Below are 25,171 nucleotides of genomic sequence, written 5' to 3'. Positions count from 1 at the left end.
CAACACAAATTGCTAATAGTCAGGCAGTCGACAGACCATAATCGGAGGTATATCTAAAAGCTGTGCAACATTCCTATAGATTTTCTTTGCATTGTGACTAAATGTGGCATTTGAAAGAATGGACGTGCCACACCAACATTACTACTCCTGCAAGGCCCTCCTCATTGTTGAGGAAACAAACATCGATTTCACCTTCTTCTCTCATTAGGACAACTAATTTAGCATGGTAATGTATGACATACTGAACAGTGTATCTGAAAGCTGTTGAATTTTAGACAAGTATCTTCGATTAACCCCTCCAACACTGCAATCAATACTTCCTGCTCACAGCCAACCACGCTTCCTTTATATTAATTTACTCGTCTTCTATCCCTTTTTAATACTAAGCTAGAATGCGTTCCAGCTATGTACTCAGGTCACACTGTATTTATCTCCCTTACAAACATATGCACTCCATTAGTGTCTGATCTGAGATCTCTGCTCCAATAGTCACATGCACCGCACTCTGCATCACCATGTTAGGCAGCTCTTTGACCCCACGTGGACTCCCAAGAATTTTTTTACGTTATTAGCCCCAATATGACACGCTTTCATCCTTGTCTTACTCAGTATATGACCAAACGAACACTTGCGGAATAAAAACAGTATACAATAAAACACTATATTGCAGGACATCTTCAAATTGTTTCATTTCCTACTGATGAACTTTTTTGGCTCCAAAACACCATCACTTTCTTAAAACCTTAACATGATTCACATTTCTTTAGTAACACATTTGATTGTCAGGGGTATGGCCACCTCCATTTTCAAAATTATTAATTATTTAGGTTAATTATAGAAGGCCCTAACAGCTGCCTCTCCCATAGGCCTCTGACATCACCATACGGATCCAAACCCATGGTGCTGATAAACAATAATCCAGAATTAGGGCTTTTTTCAGTTTGAAAATTTTGGAAAGGAAAAATAAACGTTAAAGAAGAATTTCTAGTTTTGATTTCTACAAAACCTCCTGCTGCGTTTTGCCAATTGCCATCTCGCAAGCGAGTGAGTGCAGTAGATAGGGAAAGATTTAATAGGTCTCTCAGCAAGGAATAGACGACCATGGAAAATGTATTTATTATACAAGGGAGCGCCGGGTTTAACGGGGAACCGGACTTAACAGTGTTTGCCAATTCTATCAGATCTTCATCTGCTATGGGCTTAAATGAGGATAGACTGGCACCCAGGGTTCTTCAATCTGTGGGGCGCGGCCCCCTGGGGGGGCACGGCACCATCCCATGGGGGGCGCGCGCTCCACTCCGATCTTCCCTTTGTGCCCGTTCCTTTGTCTGGGTGATTCTCCCAGGAGGGGGTTGGTTCATGGAGTTGATGGCTTCGGCTGCGGTGCGAGGCGGGGGGTCTCCTCTGCTAAAAACGAAAGCAAACAAACATACACGCTTTCAGTTTTAGCAGAGGAGACCGCTTGCCTCCCACTGCAGCTGAAGCTGTCGACTCCGTGAATTGGCCCCCTCCTGGGAGAGTTATCTCTTCCCAGAAGGGAGAGAAGGTTTCCGGAGAGGTTTTGAGGCACTTGAAGTCTGCATTAAAAAAAATATTTTCGAATACGTGGGCAGGCGATTCTGCTTCCTTTCTGCATAAGAGTATGATTGGTGTCTTAAATGTATTCTAACACACTGTAGCCATTATAGGCCTAATGACAGATATTTTGCACTTCAGTAAATACAGGGCAAATCATTGTGGTGGTATGAATACAGGATGAATCTGTTTGCTCTATTATTTGCCACCTTTGTTTTACGTAATGGACCAAAACGTATGTGCTCCAAACTAAGGGGCTTATTTACAAGGCCCTTGCGCCACTTTTGCGTCATTTTAAATGGGAAAAGTGACGCAAAAGTGGCGCAAGGGGCTTGTAAATCTGCCCCTAAACCTTTATCCTCCAGCACAAAACGGAGCAAACTGGTATGACGCAATTTTTGCTCCATTGACACAACACAAAACACAGAAAACAAACGTTCTCCACTGTTCAAATACAAATGATGTGGTTAAATATGAGGAGAAATCAGTTGGTTTTATTAAAGTAGAACGAAATTAACAAAATCAGTTTGCCTCATGTTTTAAAATAAGAATGTTATTCAGGTTTCAGGACTTATTTTTAAATTGTTTCTCACCCATCTAAAAACAATTCTTGGCAGGAATGTCTCACGCTTTTATGGGACCTGGGCATAACATTTAGTGGGGCCTCCTGACTATTGGGCACAGCAAGCTTAACGAGGAATCTTAACTATTTTCCAATACTATTTCTACCTGCAACCTTCACTTAGGTGCACCGTTCCTTTTCTAAGCTAATTTTCTCTCACGATGAACACTCACCTCTTCCCTACACCTCTCTCGCAGTCCCTTTATTTTCCTTACATTTGCACAACACCCTTTCACTTCACTCCGCATTGTTGTCAAGTGTGACACCTATCGGTCCTGGCTTCTTAGCTTATATCTCTGTGCATTATAATAATTGTATTGTACTTTGCTTATTAGAAATATAGGTTTAAGAATCTCAGCATTCAATATGTTGTTGGCTAAATAGCCAGGGCTTTAATGAGGGTGTCATAAATGAAATATGACCACGTACACTTCCCTCTTATCTCATCCATACATCACACACTCACTATGTCTGTCACCTATTTTCCGGCCCTCTCCCATGCACCTATCACATAATACACACTGGACAACTCTCCTCTCTGTGGGTCTGAACATTACAATAGGTTTGGGCAATGAAAGCATGAGCTCCTTCTCAAGTAGCCCCAAGTCGATAGATTCTGTCTTGCTTATCCCTGGTTCAGTATTTCATGACAGAGCATTGCCACAATTGTGCAGGGCTTGAGGTGGGCATTATCATGCCAGGGTTTCCCACAAAATGGCAAGATTTACCATTATTAAGGTAGCAATCCAGGACACAGTCCTCCATATATAGAAATACCGACCATCCTACCCACTGACACAGTTGCAGCAGTACCACCAACCTACCCACAGAAGCAGTTGCACCAGAGCAATTCAAGTCCTTGGCTCTTATTACAAAGAGCTCTTCCCAGAAGGGAGAGAAGGTTTCCGGAGAGGTTTTGAGGCACGGGCGGGGTGGGCTCTGACCCAGGGCCCCAGCCTTTCAAGGGGGGTGGGTGTGAGGGGGGGTGGGAGGGCGGGAGTCCTTCAGTTATTTTTGGAAAGGGAGGGAGAGGTTGCAATCCGGGTTTGGGCCATGAATCGGGACGGTGGGCTCTGGTCTGCGGTCCTCAACTCATGAGGATCTTTGTGTGGGCACCGAAGTGGTGGTGTTCAGGGATGTTGGTCTGCAGATTTGAATTTGATTCATCAAATGTGTAAGGGATGTCGGGTGGAGCCGGCCACCAGACGTCCGTTTTGTTGCCATGTGGGTGAATAGATGTATGGGTGGAGTGGTGGATGTATAGGTGGGGTGATGGGTGGAAGTGTGTGTGACATGGTGGATGTATGGGTGGGGGTGGATGGATGAGTGAGGGGATGGATGGATGGGTGAAGGGGTGGATGGATGGTGAGTGAAGGGTGAATGGATGGTGGGAGAGAGGATGGATGCATGAGTGGAGGGATGGATGGGAGTGGATGGATGTGTGTATGGTTGGAAGGGTAGATGGATGGGTGGAGGGGTGGATGGATCAGTGAAATGGTGGATGGATCGATGGGGGGTGGATGGTGGACTAGTCGGTGGGTGGATGGATGGATGAGAGAGGTGATGGATGTATTGATGGGTGAAGGGGTGAATGAATGAATGGATGGATGAGTGAAGGGGTGGATGTGGGGATGGATGGGTGATTGAGGAGGGTGGATGGACGGGGGGATGGATGGAGGAGTTAAGGGGTGGATGAGTGGTCAATGGATGGATTCATGAGTGGATGAGTGGATGGATGAGTGGGTGGATGGGTGAAGGGTGGATGGAGGGATGAGTGGCTGGGTGAGGGGGAATGGAGAGAGAGAGAGGGGGAGGATGGATGGATGAGTGAGGACATGGATGAATGATTGGCAGAGTGGATGGGCAGGTGTGTGCGTGGATGGGCAGGTGTGTGCGTGGATGGGCAGGTGTGTGCATGGATGGGTGAGGAGAGGAGCATGGAGATGGATGGGTCAGAGAGTGCATGCATGAGTGGGGGGAGGGTGGAGAGCGGGAGGGATGGATGGGTGGGAGGATGGCTGGATGTGTGAGAGGGTGGGTAGTTGGGTGGGTGGTTGGATGGGTGAGAGGGTGGGTGGTTGGATGGATGGGTGGATGGATGGGTGGGTGGAGGAGTGGATGGATGAGTGGAAGAGTGGATGGATGAGTGGAGGAGTGGATGGATGAGTGGGAGGATAGCTTGGGTGAAGGGGTGATTGGTTGGATGGATGGGTGGATGGATAGGTGGAAGAGTGGATGGATTGGTGAGGGGATGGATTGGGTGAAGGGATGGATGGATGATGGATGGATGGGTGAGGGGGTGGATGGAGGGATGGATGGGTGAGATGATGGATGGAGGGATGGATGGTGGATGGGTTTGCAAGTGGTTGAAGGGGTTTGGATGTGGATGGGGCACAGATGGAGGGACGGAATGAATGGTGGGGGAGTTGGTGGATGACAAGGTGTACATGATGGATGGGGAGGGTTGTGATGACTTTCTTTGCTTTCTTGATGCCATGGGAGCTGTGGTTCAGAGTGGGAGGTATTTGAATTGTTTGGCTGCTCCCTTGCCTATGTGTTACTGTTCTGTATTCTATGTGTGCTCATGTGTGGGATCTATGCATCATGCGTGTGACATTTTGCGTGACGTATGCTACTTGAATGCGGGCCCCCATGGGCAAGGTCGGGTTCCATGTATTGGGTTCCGCTTGGTGAAGCACCCATGGTGTGTTCCCTATAGTGGGTTCATCACTGCGGTCCTCCCTTTGGTTCACTTGTGCATGGTGCTTTACATCTTACAATGTATTTGTTTATTTGTTGGGGAGTTTGTGAGATTGGGTTCTCAGCACTTGCGGTGTTGAAGACTAGGTACCGTTCAGGACTGGATGTGGAGCACAGCCTGAGGATGGCAGTGGCAGGGATCCACCCACAGATTGAGAGTCTAGGTGTGGCTGGGCACCGGCACACCCGTCACATTCATGTTGGTGGTGTTGTTGTTGATCTGTGTCCTGTGTAAGGCAGGGCATCCTAGTGGGGAGAATTTGCGCACATTTTGTCTTGGAGGATTGTGTTTTAAGCTGTGTGGTACGCCTCTGTCGTTTCACCACACCCACTCACAGGCCTGCAGTTTGCTAGGCACTCTTGTTGTGTTGAGCATTGTTTGCCGGATATGGCCCGTGGTGTGCGCGTGGCAGTCGATCATGTGGTGTGCCGGATTCCCGAGGTTTCTGTCGGGTGGTGGGGGGGCCCAACATCTGGGAGAATTCAGCTGGGGGGGCTCAACCTGGAAAAGTTTGAAGACCTCTGGCACCCAATAACCTAGACGATGTAACAATAGACAAAGTGGTAAGGGGGACCAAGTGGATCTGAAAAGTGGAATAAATGTCCTGGATCTTCTTTGGAAAAAAAACTGGCTAATTGTTACAGCAGGAGATGGATGGAGACTCCGCCAGATTTTTAGCTGATGGATCAAGCATAGATTTAAGACTGCAAAAACGTATTTCACTGAGTTACAGGCTAGATCTATTTTAAAAGCATAAAAGATGGCCAGAGTCTCCTTTATCGTATTACGATCATTTTTTATAGCTCTTCTTTACTAGAGTACCCGGAAAGTTTTTTCTCCACTTTCTTCCCAAAATGTTGCGCTTTTTTTATTTTAGGGCACAAAGATAGCGTCTAACCAAATGGGTTGTCTTTTAGAGCATTGAACTGAAAAGGCACCTATAGGGACCGACTTGTCTAGGGAGGCCAAGTGCAACAAAGAAATAAAAAGGTAAAGAACATTCCCTCTGTATAGGCTTTAGAACAGTTTCAGGCAAACATAGCACACAAGGAAGACACAAAGGTGTGCTAGAGCAGGTTACGGAGGGCTCCACTTTGTGAGTTCACGCCCAGAAGACTGAATGCTTGGCGCAGCAGGGAGTGCCAAGGAAAGGAGGCGGCTATATGCAGGGTCAGGTAGAACCCAAAGCCTTTCAGATTATAAAATGACCAATCGGATACAAGAGTATACATTCTAAGCACCGAATGGAGAATAGAACACAAGCAAATCGTGAATATTGGAACAGTCTGAATGAGGCTTAGAAGCAGACCAGATGAACAACTGCTCTGTTAATATAGTCAAAGAATTTCAGGTCCCGATTACAGCCAAGACTGCAACACTCCAAGTTAAAGATCAAAACTCAATGCTTTACAGTGTGTCGTTTTCTCTCCCAGTAATTAAGCAGCCTAAAGAGAATACATATTGCTTCTGCAGTGTGATAAATGGAGTAACTCAAGCCTCTGCCTTTCCCTTGCTGGGATCAGTGTAAAGAACCAGAAAAGCTATTTGGTAGGTTAACTCACGTACCATAAGCAGTGGACATCACTAATTCAGCATGTCATATGCTGTTGAATATCCATAAATTGTTTCACATTTGTCTATTCATAAAAAGAAAGTCCTTTTGCAGATCACAGTGCTGTCCAAGTTGGAATATCATGATGGTCTTCTTCAGTGTATCTAAATGTCTCCTCTCGTTGAAAGGAAGATGTAAATAATAAGGCAACTAGAATAGCACATGGTCTGAGATATTCTCATCAAATTGTGACTTGGAGTCAAAATCTGAACTACAAGCTCAGGTACTTGCGCATTCAGTAGCAAATGCTCTGGTTTGCCGGAATTGTTCAGCATTACTGTATATATTTTCTTTTGAAGCCCAATGAGAGACTGTCAAATGAATGACCCAGGACAAGAAGCATTGAAAATTCAATAGGTCCTACCAGTGAAGCCTATTGCTTTGTATCTCTCTCAAATGGCTGAAGTGCATACGCACAAAGAAGTAATGGCCACCATGTAACGATTTTATATAAAGTGTAGGGAAAAACTATTACATGATGTCTGTCCCACATTCTTTTGCATGCAAAGGGCCATACTGGAATGGTTCTTATGCCTTAATGTAAAATGTGAGATTCTGGTAGTGTGCATAAACCAAGCCCTCATACAAAGATTAAAAAAGAAATACAAAACACAAGAGGCGGAATCAAAAACGCAAGTGGCCTGGTAGCGGTGTGAAGTGGCTGGCCCTCATGAAAAGCATAAAAAAATATAAAAGAAAGGAATTGTTTTTTTGGGGGCAGTAGCAAATACAATGAGCCTGGTACTGTGTGCAGCTGCTGTGCTCAAGCATAAGAAATGTTTTAAATAATACTGGGGATGTGGAAGAGAACAAGGAAAGGGATGCCCTCGCAGACAGTGATAGAGGACAAATAAAAAACAAACAGGCCCTCAAGTCAGGATCCAAGTGAACCAATCAGAAACATGGTAAAGTAGCTATGCTCCAGAGGTGGGACAAAAGAGCAGAGAGGAAAGCCATCAAATAAGGAGCAGGGAACTGAGACAGGCAAGGGAGACACCCAAAATGAGCAAGGGGCCGACCCAAAGTCTATTCTATGTAGATTGTATTGTAGATAATAGGAATTTGACAACAAGACAGCTGGACCTGTCTGTAGGTCGAGCCAAAAAGAAGAATTATATGGAGGAAACATTTAATGGAGTAGGAATAGGAACCGTGGTCTATTGGTTACGTTTTTGACCTGTAGCTGTAGACCAGTTTCTCCACTTGATCAAATTAAATCAACCAGGACAAATTACGTTATCAAGATCTGTTTCACAAACACTTCAAAAGGCTTCAATGCTATTATTAAGTGCTAACTAATTTGGACTATGCCAAAGCATGTAAGCAAAGCGACCAAACCTACTTACCTGTCACAAATTGGAAAATGAATCCAAGGCAAACTGATGTGAAGAATTTTGAAATAATACTTATTTTTGGGAATACAAACAAGCTGTCACCCATTCCAGGGTACTACACACAAGATGTATATTAAAATGGGTTGGGCTGAAGGGTATTGAAAACACCTGAAATTATAGCCCATATGAAAAAGATGGGGCTTAGAAGAGGCCCATAAGAGAGGCAAGATTACAATATATATGGCACGGGGATGGTATTTGTACCTGTGGATTGAAATGTGCAATCACCATAATCTGACCGGTTTTGCTCATGCGGACAGTCAGCTGCCTCCAGTGTCCTTCGTAGGTTTCTGGACTGTAAACAGAGTATGGTGTAGACCTGCAAAAAGCAAAGGATGACGTTAAGGAAAGAGGGCTGCTGATGTTTCCTGATCCCTACTCCAACATAACAAAATTATGCAGAAACGCCAAAAAATTAAAGCACTGTAACACTCGAAAATATCTTATTGCCCTGTTACTCGGGGAAGAGGAGAGCGAGTCAAATAGACATTACCCATAATCCAAAAGCAGTCAATTAACAGGCCAGAGCGCCCACACCAGTCAACAATAAATCTCAAGTAGCACTACTGTTGAAAAGGAAGGTAAATGTAACTTGTTATTTTCTTCACTCTGCTCAGCCCTTTACACTTTCGATAAATTAAAGAATATGATGGATAAGTGATTTTTTTTTACAGACAATAGAGCCTCATTTGTCATTCTGGAGAAGTCACATTATTAGACGCCCACCTGATATAATCTTGAAATGCCTTCACAACTGTTTTCATGGCAGCAGGAATGTGAATGGTGCTAAATGGTTCCACTACGGCACATGTTCCACCTTTGTACTTGCTCAGGCGACAACCCACAGTTTTGTCTTCCTGGTTGGCACCAACACCTATTAAAAACTCACATTTGTTGCGATACTCTGTCTGTGATGAAAGATAATTCAATAGGTTAACTCAGAGAAGCTCACCTGCAGAAATTAAGTCAGAGGATCCCAACAATACACACAATACTCATTTTTGGCGGGGGCACTGTGAACTTATTCACGGGAGGTACCTGGGAAGGGCTGCTGTTTAGATTTGTTGCACATGGCTGAAGGCCTTGACTACAAGTAGAAGATACTCATGTGGCCCACAAGAACATTGATTTGTATAATTAGCTTTGATTTTACTGGTCCTCCAACAAATATTTCTAACACATTTCTGCCCTAACAGAATAAAAATATGTAACTGCAATATAAATAAAAAGCTGAACTGAACATAATACTAAATTATCAATACAGTGCGCTGAAGTGCAATACCTGAACAGGGGAAGGTTTCACTCCTTCAAACGGACAACAAAGATCATCGTGTTTCTGCTTCTGCAGGAAAAGCCATGGCAAGAGAGCCTTATTGTTCTTTGCAATTTCCCTGGAAGAGCAAAGAAAAATTGCAATTCATGTGATTGCAGGAGGACTCATTTCACACTAGTATTTCATCTGCTCTAATGTGTAAATTTGAGGTGACAGTGTTGGAGAGCTGAAGATATTACAGAGGGGCCAGTTTTACTTTTTCATATTTGTGCTTTGCAGATCACACAATGTTTCTAGCAAATGTGCTTCACCAATTCCAACAGAAGGAAAACATTAGAAGAAATTTAGGGCAAAGCCCCTGGCTGAGACCACCTTCCACTGCAATCTGAAGAAATTTAGGGCAAAGCCCCTGGCTGGGACCACCTTCCACTGCAATCCGCTTAAGTCCAGCTTACTGCCTTTGGCTCTTAACCAGTCTACTACAGCCAGCTCTGACCCAGTCCCCTGCAGCCGGTGAAAGCGCCATCCACAGCAGCTTTCTGAGACCCTGTGAACTGCAAAAATCGAACTCTTATGTTGCACATTTCCCATTCACCTGGAGGCCATTTACAATTCGGTTCTGTGCATTCCTCGGATACAAAGAACGTCCCTTGGCAAATATTTCAGTTGTGCTTTACCTTTATTGTGTTTTTGATTTAACCAATATCCCTGGTGGGGAACCTTCTTTTTTTTAAAAAAACAAAAACAGATTTTATTGACAGATCACAAACAAATCGCAGAGCTCTGTACCCCAGAGGTATCTGCCAGTCAAATGTATACATGAATGACATCGCAATCCATCTTGACTTTTTACATAGGTAACAAGAGAACATAATCAATGCAATGAAGTGGGGAACCTTCTTTAATTGATTCTGTAATTCAAAGGGGGGGGGGGGGGGTATTAATCAGCTTTTTGGGGACCATACTCGCCCTCTTTCTCCATGAATCTCTATTCATGCCAAGTCTGGTAGGCGAGCCAATGGTTGATGTTCTATCTCCAACTCACAATACTAACTGCTATTGATCCCACAGACAAGTGTTTGAGACAATGCCTTTAGTATCTCCTGCCCTCATGCACTCAAAAGGATAACTCAGTATTAACACCCTTAATATTTCTGCTTTGAGAAAAGCTTCGATGTCTCTGTATGCAGGATTCTTTTAACCTACTATATGCCATCTTAGAACATAATTTCAGTGCCGAAGAAAGAAAAATGTAGGTGGAGCAGATGAGAAAAAGGCAAGAGTTCCAGGACATATTATCTAGATAGAATTTTCCTTATGCCTGGTGGAATTATTCTCCAACATTTAAACTCACTGTATGGAGGCCTACTAAGGCACTGTGATTAAGTTACACAGAGCATCAATCCTGCCGGCATTCTGCTTCCTCAATGGTTATCGTGCCTTTACCTTGGAATCTAGACTGTAATTACACCTTCATTATTTGTTTACCCCTCTCCTAGCCTAAGGTACACCCTTCCACAGTTCCCCATGTTACACACAAAAAACTACTTAGATTTGCTAAATTCTAAAACTTCATTATACTGCTTTCCCTACAGTACCAAGAGATCTACTCACACCAGTCCCTCACCTGTATTACACCCCATATTCTCCTATCAGACCTGATAAAAGATGAGTTTTGGTGGTGTGACTTCCCTTCACTTGTGCCTGAACAGTAACCACAACTTAAATCCCATATTGTCTTTTGGCCCTGAAGCCCATTCTAATAGGGAGAAGCAAACCTGTGGATAACAGTCTGTGAAGGTTTGCATAAATCCATCACTCAAACTCCCATATTTCGCGGTTCCCCTCTCAAATGTCATTTTTATCTTCCCCGAAAATATATTTTAAAAAAACCTGCAAAAGGCAAAGTGACACCATATTTCTTCTCCCATTTTTGTTCCAGTTCTCCTCACCTGTACCTCTATCAAAATCCTTAATCTATATATACTTACATCCTCTATGCATCTATATACTTTCAATGTAGTAATGGATCTATATATTTATCACTTTCTTCTAATTTAGCATTTCAAACGCACTACCCTATTTCTCAGCCTATACTTCTCTCAATATATCCTCTGGCCCAACCTACTGACTCATCTCAAACTTCTTTCTACTACTATTTCCAATGCTCTACCGTATACATATATCAATATATCCTTTACATCCACTCTCTCATTTATTCCAAACCCCATACCACTACTATGATCCCCAAATTAACCCTTTCTAGACTCTCCTTGCATCATCTGACACCTCTTTTTACTATATCAATCCCCCAAAACAAACCTTTATAAACTCTTCCCTCCGACTCTTCCCCTCAAAAACCCCTTTTACATATCCAAAAGCCTCCTCCTACTGCTAGAACCACAAAAAAAGAAGAAAACAAAATCTCACTTTCTGTCCCTCCACTATCCTTTTCTATCAAAATAACAGATTAACATGTTCACCTCTCAATTTCCATATTCCACTATACTAATTCACCACTATCCTTTATGGGTTCCAGAGTAGCGTGCTACTCACCAATGAAGCACCTTAACACCCCATCAAGGGGAAGCAAGCGCTATATAAATACAAACCTCTTTCCCTCCTCTATCCCGCAACCTACCCCTCTGTATCCAAATAACTGAATAACATATCCACCACTCAAATTACTTCATACTTCACTATACTAATTTTTTTCAACACTAATCCTTGGGTTCCAGAGTAGTGTCCTACTCGCCAGAAAAGAGATTCAACACCCATCAGGGGTAACAGGTGCTGTCAGGATTTAGACTCGCGCCTACCGAACTACACATCCCATGACGCTCGAGCCTCGGACTACATCTCCCATGAGCCTTTGCTGCGATGGGATATAGCGAGTCCGGGCGGGGGAGCGAGTGTACTTGATTTTACCAGTGTACCTGCGGGAGCGCTAGCCGCGTTCCCTGTTTGGACTCCTGGAGGCTGTGTTTTCCTGGAACTGCTGCAGGCGGACAAGACCTTAGATCCGGTAACGTTCCCGCGCCTCCTGGGTTGAGCGTTGCTGTGTTTGTTAAAGAGCGGTTAGCTCTGGGACTTGGCTATATTTCTGGTTTCGTTTTCGTTTGGGCATTTGCTAGCAAGTCTCCGTGAGAGAGAATTAGACAGCGAGTTTGCTGTTGTACAGTGGATCAGAGATCCGTCCAGTGGCGGAATGCAGGGGGGGCTCCTCCACATTGCCGTCATGAATTCATGACTTTTGGAAGTTCTACTTTGGATTACAAATACCAAAGCGGGCGGCGGTAGTGCTGGAACTACGCCCTGCCGTGTTTGGTGTGGTTTATGACGTTTTCTATGCACTTTGCATCCACACGGTGTGGATGAGGGAATCTATATCGCTGGCTTGGGAATTACTTTGGGAGTTGTTTTGATGGGATTTGAAATACTTATCCGAAAAGGAGAGGATCTGTTGTCACGTTAGTGCCTCAGACTTTCCATGGCTGCTTTATGTTGGGGCGGTTAATCCCCCAGGGGTATGTACATTTCCTTAGTGTTTAATACTACATGTCATGTTAGGTTAAACCATAGACACTAATGGTGGTTTTATGTTGTTTAAGGAAGGAAGGAAGGAAGGAGGAGTACATGGCTGGCTGGAAGCTACAAAGCATAAACAGGGCAGGTGACATATCTTTCTATTTTGCGAGAATTCAATGAGAGTAGGTTTAAGGAATTGTATTAACCTGTGTGCACTTTGTTTTACAGCTTCCCTTTCCCAGCAGTCCCCTTCCTTTCCTTTCCCGGGTTTTTCCCCTTTGGGGTTTTTTCCCTCACAGTTTCACTTGAACACCCTGTGGTTACATATCGGGGTGTTCGGGAGGTCCGGAGGTGGAGCTTTATCACGGCGCACTGATCCTGCGGAGTGCCAACCTTGACAGGTGCTACATGAATGCAAACTGTTCTTCCCCTTTATCCCTCCGCTACCCTCCTCACTCCAAATAACTGACTAATATCCACCACTCAATTTACTTTCATATTTCACCATAGTAATTCAGCACTAATCTTTTATGGGTTTCCAGAGTAGCGTGCTTCAAGATTCTGCTATCTTTCAGAATCCAAATAACTGACTAACCTATCCACCACTTAAAATGTACTCGCATGTTTCACTATACTAATTCAACACTAATCCTCTATGGGTCCCGGAGCAGCATGCTACTCGCCAAAAAAGCGCTTTGACGCCTCGTAAGGGGTTGTAAGCGCTATATAAATGCAATTACAATACAATACAGCCAGCCCTTAACAACCAGCTAGTATTCATCTCTCATCATACAGCAATTAGGTCAGTGCCCTGACATTACGATACTTTAATTGAATACTGACTAGATCTCGTAATGAAAAAAGTTTGGGAACAATTACCCAGTTAGTTTGTGCAGAACTTGTCGGCACTCCTCTCCTTTCTTCCTCAGCTGCTCCTCGTAGGGTATATTCCACAGGGGTGTCACCACATCTGCAATCTGCTTGTTGAGGGTCTCTAGGTCTACTGCTTCTGCTACAGCAGGCCGCTTGGCCTCAGAGTGGTCCTTCCCCTCCTCTTCCTTTTTCCTTTTCTTTGCAATGGGATCGGCCTTCGGCTTGGCAAGCATGACACTTAAGTTCCTATTCTTCCACATCACCCCATGAAGGACTTTCATTGCCTTGTCTCGCTCATCCACACTTTTGAATGTCACAAAGGCAAATGTTTGCTTACCAAAAAGCTTGATCTTGTGTGGATTGAGTCCATATTTGGCGAGGAACTTCTTAACATCATTGAAGCCAATGTACTTGGGCAGGTTCCGAATTTCGACTTTAAATATCTCTGATGTGAATAGATCGTCCTTTATATATCGGTACATACTAGAATCCTTGACAGTACCACCAGGCTCTCCGCCATCTTGAATTTCTTTCGCCAGATTATCATTTGTATCTCCATCTTCTGCTGACATGGGGACACTTTGGCTGCTACCTTTAAGTTCTTCTGCAATTGCATTCTCGTGATCAGCCACTGCTTTAGGTTCTGCTTTATCCAAATCATATTCGCATTGTTCATGGTCGTCTTTTACTGCATCACTACCACAACCATTTCCAAGCACGGCTGTCATAAAATTGTTTCCATCACAATGTTTATGTTCATCTTTCACTAGATCAGTATCAATGTCATCTTGGTTATCAGCTTTCACTATAGTTTCTTCCTCTGAATTCATTCTCCTTTCTTTCTTCTGACCAGTACATTAAGTTGTCTGCAAACCTGAAAGAACAGAAAGAACATTTCTAAGTTCTTCGTATAAATAGAAATAAAACATTGAAGATCAATCTGACACGTGCTTTTAGATTGTCAATTTTATCAAACTTTTCCCTACAGGTCTCATATTTCCTGTAACACTTTCTCAATTCCTGGCATTTATTTTGGAACTTGTAAAATGGCTTCCAACAAACAAATCAAATGGTTTATGGCGAGTGCACTAGCATTAGGCACATCTACAATCATGAACCAATATGTGACTACAACCTGGTCCATGGTGTGGACCAGCTCAGTGTCATCATCGTTTAGCCACAGCAGACCTGGTCTGAATAATTTTGGAATGCTATCTTGGTTTGCCACATTTAACATTGTTTTTTCAATAACAGAAGCCCCTTAACTATGGAAACTCTGAGAATGTTCTTGTATAGCGAATTTCTAGCATTTAGAATCAGGAGGGAACTTGCGTACTCAAACTTCCGTCATCGCAAGCTTGCCCCTCCAATTCCCTTGCACCCTGAGAGTTGGCTGCCACCATATTGGCCCCTTCAGCCATCTTTGAATGAATTTTATGTTTTAAGAGAAACAATTTGAAGGTGGCCACTGCAGATGCATTAGTATCCACATTGGAATTCATTTGCTTATGCTTTAAGAAAATTCATTCAAATATGGCCACTATGGATGCAATTGCATCTGTGGCAGCCATCTCTTAAATGATTATCTATATATATATTTTTAAACACACACGAGCACTGGCAACACCAATAGCTTTGAGAGGCGAGATCCAATGGGTTTGTCAATGTTCTTTTAGTTTAGCAAACAAACTAAAAGATAAAAAGGACACACTTTTTGTATAGTGCACTCAAAATCTAACATCCTAACATGTATTTTTTCTCTAACCATATCCTTAATTTTAGGTTCTCTCAATCTCCGACATCCGTTCCTATACCCAGCTTTAACATACATTTTCCACTGCCCTTTCGCTTGCCCTAACCTAACTCGAAAACTACATTTACCTTTACAATATCACTTACTTACCTGTTGTGAGAAGTTGGCCTGATATATGATGTTCACTAGTTCTAGTGACCACCTTGTATCAGTCCAAACAACCCTTATGGTGAATGGTTGTAAGTCAACCTTATAGACCAGCTATCCTAATGGTAGCATGGACAAAGCAGTCTTAGGCTAAACTCTTTTGGCATGTTAAGCCAGCTGTTTTAACACAATATAACCCCTTGAATACCAGATGAAAGGACACCACACAGGTTGTTATGAAAATAAACACTATATTTATTAATAACAAACACCTCTGAACTCTTTATGAGGTCAGAGGGCTAAGCACATGACAATCTCTTGGAAAAATACGACAAGTTGCACAAAATTACAATGGTGCCCTAGGGGCACGGCAAACCATATACTAAGTAAATGGAATGTGAGAGTCGATAGAAGAAATGGAGCTGTCCGGAGGCTGCAGGACCGCTGGGACTACACTATCCTAACCTTAGGTAAGTAATAGGAGGCCCACGGGACGCGGGTGCAGAGTGTGAATTCACACGCGGGATGCGCAACAACGTCTATGGACAGTACAGTTCAAAGAAAAGGGGAGTACGGACAATCCTGACTAGTTAGGACTAAAACGACTGTGGAACTGGACACTAGGAGAGTCAAGCTACCCTTGAGCACCGAAATGCTCTCGTTACCTCACCCACGGGCTGCGGGTGCATAGGTGCAAAGTCGTGTTGGGTTCTCGCGTTGAAGTCAATGGAGCCTGAAAGAAAAGATGCTGCAGGCGACCAGGAGGAAGATGTCCGGTGCGATCCAAGGGTGGATCGGTGAAGAAGAAGAACTGAAAGCAGAGGGGACAATGTTCACAGTCACTAGCCAGTGACTGGAGTGGAAGCAGGAAGGAACCAGATGTCGTCGTCGCGTTCAGGTGAAGAGTGGACGCTTGACTCTGTAGCCACGTGGACCAGGAGGTGTCTTCGACGACCAGGATGGAGGCACGAGCTGTCCCACGCAGGCTCTCGCTGTCGGCGGTCTTGGATCCGGAATCGGCGTCAACAGGCCTTGGCAAAGGCAACCCACGCGGTGAGTAGAAAAAGCGTCTGGTGCGGACTAGGAGAGTCCGGGGTGCCCCTCTTTTGGAAGGGAGCAAGGACCAGTCTGGAGCAACCAGACCAGCAGCAAGGATTTCAAGGTTCATCGTCTAGGAGGCCACTAGCCAGCCGGCAAATGACCAGACAACGCGTCGAGCAGCAAACAAGCAGAAGGGCCCCGCGCAGAGCTCGTGGATGCTGGAGGGCTGATCTTCGGTGCAGGAGCTGCTCGGGGCTGGGGCTTCTCAGTCCCCAAAGCACTTGGTTGAGTTTACCTCGGGAGTCGTGCTGGAAGCGAAGTGCAGGTTCGTTCAAGATGGCCGGTCCCACGTGTCTCGTCGCACCCACGGATCTCAGCTGTGGTGCAGATGTAGGTTGAGGTCGGACAGGTCTGGGAATCCGGGTCTCGTCGGGCTCTGAAGTCTGGATCCTCAAGGGAAGACAACAAAGTGAAGCCGCTGGACGCTTGATGGTGCCTGCAGTTGCAGGGTGGACACTCCTTGCCCGCAAGGGAGATTCTTCAGTCTTCTGTGGAGCAGAACGTCGAAGTCCAGAGTTTCTTCTTACAAAGTTGTTCAGGATAATCTAATTTGGAATGGGACCAGCTCCTACCTTTATCCTGCTAAAGGGGGCTGCACTACTGACTAGATCCCTCCCCTGGGTGGCACCAGGAAGGGGGTGGTTACACCCCCTATCCTTTGTCCGGATTTCGCGCCAGAGCTGGGGCAGGGATGTCCCAGCAACTGGTTTGAACCGGTGTATGCACAGGGCACCTAGTGTGCCCCAGGCATGTCTCATTCCTTTCAGGTCTATCCTACCCAATACACAGAATCCTGTCTGGGGTGGTGCTAGCACCTCCCAAGGCAGGAAACCCTTTGTCCAAGCCGCCCTCGCTGGAAGGACTCCCAGCAGCAGGAGGTCAGACTTGTGTCTGTGGTGGCAGCATCCATTTTGTGATGCCAAGGCTCGAATTAACTTTAACCGGGTGTAGGAAGGTAGATCCCTGACTATGGTTGCCCCCAACTTTTTGCCTGGTGTTTTGCTGGTTTTCTGACTTAGTTGACCTGGGACACTGCTATTCAGGGCCCCAGGCCTACTGCTCTCTCTGTAAAATGGATTCCATGTACCTTAGGTACATATCTAAATTGGATACTGAGTCACCTTATCAGTCCCTGTACAGTGTACCTTAGGTACCCAGGGCATAGGTGTACCCAGGGCCTACCAGGGGCTGCAGCATGTATTATGCCACCCCTGGCTGGCCATCCAACTCTGACACAACTGGCTGCTTGACAGCTGGGGCAAGGTGGTGTAATCACCCTTTGCTTTAGATATAGTATACCTATATCTAACCCTAAAAATGGACACACAGATCTCCTATCAGTCACTCCTATGGCAGGCCTTAACAATCCTGAAGGCAGAGTGCTTGGAATCGTGTGAGATGGTGCTCTGGCATGAGCTGAGCCTGTCTGCGGCTTTCGGGATCCATCCCTTAGCCGTTTCCATGATATCGCATACCATATACTCTTAAGTGCATTATAATCCTCGCGGTTATATGCCAACTCTGGTATCGCTTTATCAAAACATGTCGAGTAAGGTGTCATACGAATTGGAATACTAACCCCTCGCCAATTCTGGCGACGGGGTTAGCATTCCACCCTTCTAGAGGGACACGACATGTATGTAACCCCTAACCCCGGTTAAAGTCAAACAGAGCCTCAGCTCCACAAAATGGATGCTGCCACCGAGACACAAGTCTGCCCTCCTGCTGCTGGGAGTCCTCCCAGAGCAGGAGATAAGGACAAAGGGTTTCCTGCCAGGGGCGGTGCCAGCACCGTCCCAGACAGGGTTTTGTGTATTGTAGGTAGGCAGGGCTTTAGAGGAAGGTGACTGCACGTGGCACCCCGGTGCTCACTGTGCATAGGCTGGCTGGAACCAGTTCCAGGGTCACTCCAGACCCTGTGCTGGGGAAAAGCCCGCCAAGGAAGTGGGTGTAACCACCCCCCTCCTAGTCCCACCCCTAGGGCAGGACTTAGTCACGTGCCAGCCCCTTTTTACAGGATAAAGGTAGGAACTGGCCCCCTTCCAAATCAGATCATCTTTGAATCCTGAAACTACTTTCCACGAAAGGAACTCAAGACTTCTTCCTAAGATTTCTCCCTTGTGACTAAGGAGTAGTCACCCTGCATCCGCAGGCACCATCTTAAGAACACTGCGGTCTGCTGCACGTCTCTCCTCCGGATCAAGACTGCCCAGCTCGACGAGAACCGGCTTCCCTGGCACCTCTGACCTCTACCTACATCATCAGTCACGCTGAGATTCGTGGGTGTGACGAGACCTCGAGGGACCGGCCATCTTCAAGACTGCACGACTTCTGGTGAGTGCTTTGGGGTCCGAGAAGCCCCGACCCTGAGCAGCTCCAGCACCGAAGTGCAGCCTCCCAGCATCTCCACGATCTGCGTGGGGCCCTTCTGCTTTTTGCTGCTCACCGCGTTGTTTGGCTACTAGCCCGCTGGCTTGTGGCCTTCTGAACGACGCCCGACGACATCACTGCTGCTAGTCTGGTTGCTCCAGACTGGCCCTTGCTCCCTTCCAGAAGAGGAGCACTCCGGACCCTCCTGGTCCACTCAAGACGCCATTTTGAGTCCACCGCGTGGGCTTGAATTAGCCAAGGCTTGTTGCCCAATCCTGGGTAACTTCGACGCCGACAGCTTCATCCATCGTGGGACAGCTCGCCTCTCCATCCTGGTCGCCGACAACGCCTCCTGGTCCGTGAGATCTGCAGAGCCAGCGTCGCCCACTCACCTAGTCGAGGTGACTTCGCCCGGTGCCATCCTGGTGCCCACTTAATCACTGGCTAGTGATTCAAGAACTTGGTCCCCTCTGCTTTCAGGTTTTCTTCTTCCTTGATCCAGGCTTGGATCCATCGAACTTTCCTTCACTGGTCGCCTGCCAGCAACTTCCTTCTTCCAGGCTCCTGGTCCGGCAACGAGATTCCCGACGTCTTTTCAGACCTATGCAGCTGCAGCCCCTGGGCTAGGTAACTTCGGCACTTCGGTGTCCCAGCATAGCCTCACTATCCTAGGGTCAGGATCCACTGTCGTTTTCTTCCTACCAGGTCGGGTTCGCCCGTGAACACTAACTTTGCCTTTACTAGCTCCCATAGACTTTGTCCCGCATCCCGCGTGAGAGTGCACACTCTGCACCCGAGTCCCCTAGGTCTCCTAGAAGTAATCTAACGATTCTATAATCAAGTCCTAGCGATTCCAAAGCCTATTAGTACTGTACTTACCTGCTAGTAATTTCGCATTCCACTTTTAAAGTATATGGTTTTTCGTGCCCCTCGGGCATTTGTGTAGAACGTGCTAACTTAAGTATTTTCGTAAGAGTTTTGTTGTGTGCCTAGCACCCTGTCCTCATAAAGAGTACAGGGTTGTTGTGATTCTAATAAATACACTGTTTATTTTCATAACACTTGTGTGGTGTCCTTTCACTGGGTGTTCAAGGGGTAATGTGATGGTAAAACAGCTGGCTTAACACTCCCTCTAGAGTCTTAGCCTTAGACTGCTCGTATCCATGCTACTAGGATAGCTGGTCTATAAGGTTGACTTACAACCAATCATCAATAAGGGTTGTTTGGACTGATATATAGTGATCACTAGAATAGTGAACACTGCACATCAGGCCAACTTCTCACACCGGGGTTCACAGTTACATACATGTCGTGTCCCTCTAGAAGGGTGGAATGCTACCCCCGTCGCCAGAATTGGCGAGGGGGTAGTATTCCAATTCGTATGACACCTTACTCGACATGTTTTGATAATGTTATACCAGAGTTAGCATTCAACCGCGAGGTCGATAATGCACTTAAGAGTATATGGTATAGCGTTATCATGGAACAGCTATTAGGACTTGGTTCCGCAAGCTGCACACGGGCTCAGCTCATGCCAGAGCACCATCTCACATAATTCCAAGCACTCTGCCTTCAGGATTGTTAAGGCCTGCCATAGGAGTGACTGATCGGAGGATATGTGTCCATTTTAGGGTTAGATATAGGTATACTATATCTACAGCAAAGGGTGATTACACCACCTTGCCCCAGCTGTCGTGCAGCCAGTTGTGTCAGATTTGGGTGGCCAGCCAGGGGTGGCATAATACATGCTGCAGCCCCTGGTAGGCCCTGGGTACACCTATGCCCTGGATACCTAAGGTACACTGTACAGGGACTGATAAGGTGACTCAGTATCCAATTAGATATGTACCTAGGGTACATGGAGTCCATTTTACAGAGAGAGCAGGAAGCCTGGGGTCCTGAATAGCAGGATCCCAGGCCAACTAAGTAAAAAACCAGCAAAACACTAGGCAAAAAGTAGGGGGTAACCATAGTCAGATATCCACCTTCCTACACCTGTGTAGCGCGCAAGGTTTTTCCCTGCATTGTTTTGTATTTTTGATTCAGTTATAAACATGTCTACAGGTCCAAATAGCCAGAATCTTTGGGCACACCACGCTGACCGAAGAAAAGCGGATTGGATAAATTGTGGCATCCTTTTTGGCTAAAAACATTATCTACAAAATACAGAGATCGGAATGAGCCCACCAAGACTATTCCCCTCTACAGAGTTTGCAGGTCTGTCCTCTCTCTCTCTGACTTAACTTTGTTCCACTTTCCACTACAGTTTCACCATCTCCTCTGATCCACTCTATTGGCGCAAGTTTATCGGGTCGAGGGGAGTCCATTGGGACCAAGGGCTTTCCCGGAGTTTAAAGATCGGATTGGTTGCGCTATCTCATCTGTTGTCAAGTCGCTTTCCATGAAATTACGGTCTGAGGAGAGTTTGGGGAGCCTAATATCTTGTAGTAATTCATGAGAGTCCTCTTCAGTGTGTGGGGCTACGGCTGTATAAACAGTACAGAAATGGCCGGTGAATCGGTCTACTTTTACCTGTGGATCAATGAGAGGATTGTCTCCATCGACTCTGAGTTCCGGAAGCAGTCTGCTCGCCCACTTTTTTTTTTTTTTTTTAAATCAAGCCACGCTATGAGTTTCCCTGCTTTATCTCCCAGGTCGTAAATTCTGCCAAGTCTTTCCCTACCCAGAATTTTAGGTCTATCAGTCACTAGTACCTTATAATCGTGTTGTTTCAGGCTTAGTAAATGGAGTTTCTCTGGCGTAACTCCATATTCTAGGTCTCCTTCTAACCAGTAAATATAAGCCTCGATGTCTGAGACTTCTTTTTGTTTATCCTTCTTCCTTTCAGAGATCAAAGACAAGGCCTGACCCCGAATTACAGTCTTAAATGCTTCCCATAATGTCTGGGATGAGGACACGGACACTTCATTGTCTAAGAAGTAGTTATCCATGGCTTTGAGGAGGTCTTTATGGATTTTCGGATCCCGGAGGTACTATGGATTAATTGGGGCGAGTCTTCCCACTGTAATCTGGTTGAGGACTATGTGGATCCATACCGGCGAGTGGGCGGAGATGCCCCTGGGTAAGTGCTTGATTTCGTAGATGTAGGTGACTTGTGAGGCGGGGACTAGGCAGCAATCTAAACAGGAAAGGCTATGGCGTACCCCGGAATGAAAGGTGTGCTGTACCCTATCTGGGTGATATGTTCTCCAACCATCCGCTAACCCCATGACATCGATAAAATCATGCAGCCAGCAGAAAGAAGTCCCCACCTCCCATCGGGGATATCGGTCCAGTGTGCCCGAGAACGCCGCATTGAAGTCGCCCTCGAGGACTAATAGGCCATCTGGAATGGAGAGTAGAACAGCGCCCAGATCTTTAACGGTGGTACATTGCAAGCCTAGTGAAACGTAAACGGACATGAGTGTTATGGACCGCCCCTCCCATGTGCCCGTCACCCTTATGTATCTGCCCCGATCGTCCGTCCATGTGGAACTTACAGCAAGGGGGGGGAATTAATTTTTCATCATGATACCAACACCCCGCGAGCTTGAGGTACATCCTGCACGTGCTACCATTTTATATCCCCATCTGTGCATCGCTTTACATGAATTTCCGAGAAGGTGGGTTTCCTGAAGCCATGACAATATCCGGGGCCTGCAGTTTAATATATTGGAGAACCACACTACGTTTAATTTTGTCACCAAGCCCGTTAACATTCCAACTCAATATTGTAAAATTGTTGTCTCCTTGTGCACTCATTGGTTAATGCGTAAGTCTCAGTGTCCTCTGGAAGAAGATCAAAACCAATTACCGATGTTAAAACCATAATGTCAAACGAACATAAACCCCCACCCAACAACCCCCCACCCTGCTGCCCTGCACTCTGCAGAGTGCCTGTCGCCCTGTGGAAGAACTAAAAGTAGAAAGTGTAGGGACGTGGCATACCGTTTTCCTGTCCCCCCCCTCCCAAATTGTAACCATGAATTCCCCTAAGAAAGTCACGCACCACAGCTCTGGGTGTCAGCTGTGAGAAGTTGGCCTGATATGCAGTGCTCACTATTCTAGTGATCACTATGTATCAGTCCAAACAACCCTTATTGATGATTGGTTGTAAGTCAACCTTATAGACCAGCTATCCTAGTAGCATGGATACGAGCAGTCTAAGGCTAAGACTCTAGAGGGCGTGTTAAGCCAGCTGGTTTACCATCACATTACCCCTTGAACACCAAGTGAAAGGACACCACACCCTGCAAACCTGAAAGAACAGAAAGAACATTTCTAAGTTCTTCGTATAAATAGAAATAAAACATTGAAGATCAATCTGACACGTGCTTTTAGATTGTCAATTTTATCAAACTTTTCCCTACAGGTCTCATATTTCCTGTAACACTTTCTCAATTCCTGGCATTTATTTTGGAACTTGTAAAATGGCTTCCAACAAACAAATCAAATGGTTTATGGCGAGTGCACTAGCATTAGGCACATCTACAATCATGAACCAATATGTGACTACAACCTGGTCCATGGTGTGGACCAGCTCAGTGTCATCATCGTTTAGCCACAGCAGACCTGGTCTGAATAATTTTGGAATGCTATCTTGGTGTGCCACATTTAACATTGTTTTTTCAATAACAGAAGCCCCTTAACTATGGAAACTCTGAGAATGTTCTTGTATAGCGAATTTCTAGCATTTAGAATCAGGAGGGAACTTGCGTACTCAAACTTCCGTCATCGCAAGCTTGCCCCTCCAATTCCCTTGCACCCTGAGAGTTGGCTGCCACCATATTGGCCCCTTCAGCCATCTTTGAATGAATTTTATGTTTTAAGAGAAACAATTTGAAGGTGGCCACTGCAGATGCATTAATATCCACATTGGAATTCATTTGCTTATGCTTTAAGAAAATTCATTCAAATATGGCCACTATGGATGCAATAGCATCTGTGGCAGCCATCTCTTAAATGATTATCTATATATATATTTTTAAACACACACGAGCACTGGCAACACCAATAGCTTTGAGAGGCGAGATCCAATGGGTTTGTCAATGTTCTTTTAGTTTAGCAAACAAACTAAAAGATAAAAAGGACACACTTTTTGTATAGTGCACTCAAAATCTAACATCCTAACATGTATTTTTTCTCTAACCATATCCTTAATTTTAGGTTCTCTCAATCTCCGACATCCGTTCCTATACCCAGCTTTAACATACATTTTCCACTGCTCTTTCGCTTGCCCTAACCTAACTCGAAAACTACATTTACCTTTACAATATCACTTACTTACCTGTTGTGAGAAGTTGGCCTGATATATGATGTTCACTAGTTCTAGTGACCACCTTGTATCAGTCCAAACAACCCTTATGGTGAATGGTTGTAAGTCAACCTTATAGACCAGCTATCCTAATGGTAGCATGGACAAAGCAGTCTTAGGCTAAACTCTTTTGGCATGTTAAGCCAGCTGTTTTACCACAATATAACCCCTTGAATACCAGATGAAAGGACACCACACAGGTTGTTATGAAAATAAACACTATATTTATTAATAACAAACACCTCTGAACTCTTTATGAGGTCAGAGGGCTAAGCACATGACAATCTCTTGGAAAAATACGACAAGTTGCACAAAATTACAATGGTGCCCTAGGGGCACGGCAAACCATATACTAAGTAAATGGAATGTGAGAGTCGATAGAAGAAATGGAGCTGTCCGGAGGCTGCAGGACCGCTGGGACTACACTATCCTAACCTTAGGTAAGTAATAGGAGGCCCACGGGACGCGGGTGCAGAGTGTGAATTCACACGCGGGATGCGCAACAACGTCTATGGACAGTACAGTTCAAAGAAAAGGGGAGTACGGACAATCCTGACTAGTTAGGACTAAAACGACTGTGGAACTGGACACTAGGAGAGTCAAGCTACCCTTGAGCACCGAAATGCTCTCGTTACCTCACCCACGGGCTGCGGGTGCATAGGTGCAAAGTCGTGTTGGGTTCTCGCGTTGAAGTCAATGGAGCCTGAAAGAAAAGATGCTGCAGGCGACCAGGAGGAAGATGTCCGGTGCGATCCAAGGGTGGATCGGTGAAGAAGAAGAACTGAAAGCAGAGGGGACAATGTTCACAGTCACTAGCCAGTGACTGGAGTGGAAGCAGGAAGGAACCA

The 25,171-nt window shown here is 45.5% G+C and overlaps 1 protein-coding gene across 3 annotated transcripts in view; it reads right to left on the bottom strand.

Annotated features, from left to right (window-relative positions):
• The window catches only part of TRMT2A (tRNA methyltransferase 2A), a 106,808-nt gene that overhangs the window by 62,504 nt on the left and 19,133 nt on the right, over positions 1-25,171 (bottom strand). For all 3 annotated transcript variants that reach the window (XM_078667920.1, XM_078667921.1, XM_078667922.1), the window contains exons 2-5: positions 13,645-14,512; positions 9,247-9,355; positions 8,691-8,872; positions 8,169-8,283 (exon numbers count right to left, since the gene is read on the bottom strand). In XM_078667920.1, coding sequence (XP_078524046.1) covers positions 8,169-8,283; positions 8,691-8,872; positions 9,247-9,355; positions 13,645-14,468 — 1,230 coding nt within the window. In that variant the 5' untranslated portion in view covers positions 14,469-14,512. The remainder of the gene's footprint in view (positions 1-8,168; positions 8,284-8,690; positions 8,873-9,246; positions 9,356-13,644; positions 14,513-25,171) is intronic.

The sequence above is a fragment of the Lissotriton helveticus genome, chromosome 11 (assembly GCF_964261635.1).
Source record: "Lissotriton helveticus chromosome 11, aLisHel1.1, whole genome shotgun sequence".
Classification (NCBI taxonomy): Eukaryota; Metazoa; Chordata; class Amphibia; order Caudata; family Salamandridae; genus Lissotriton; species Lissotriton helveticus.
The sequence above is the reverse complement of the archived record's forward strand: the minus strand, read 5'-3'. Positions and strand labels throughout refer to the sequence as shown.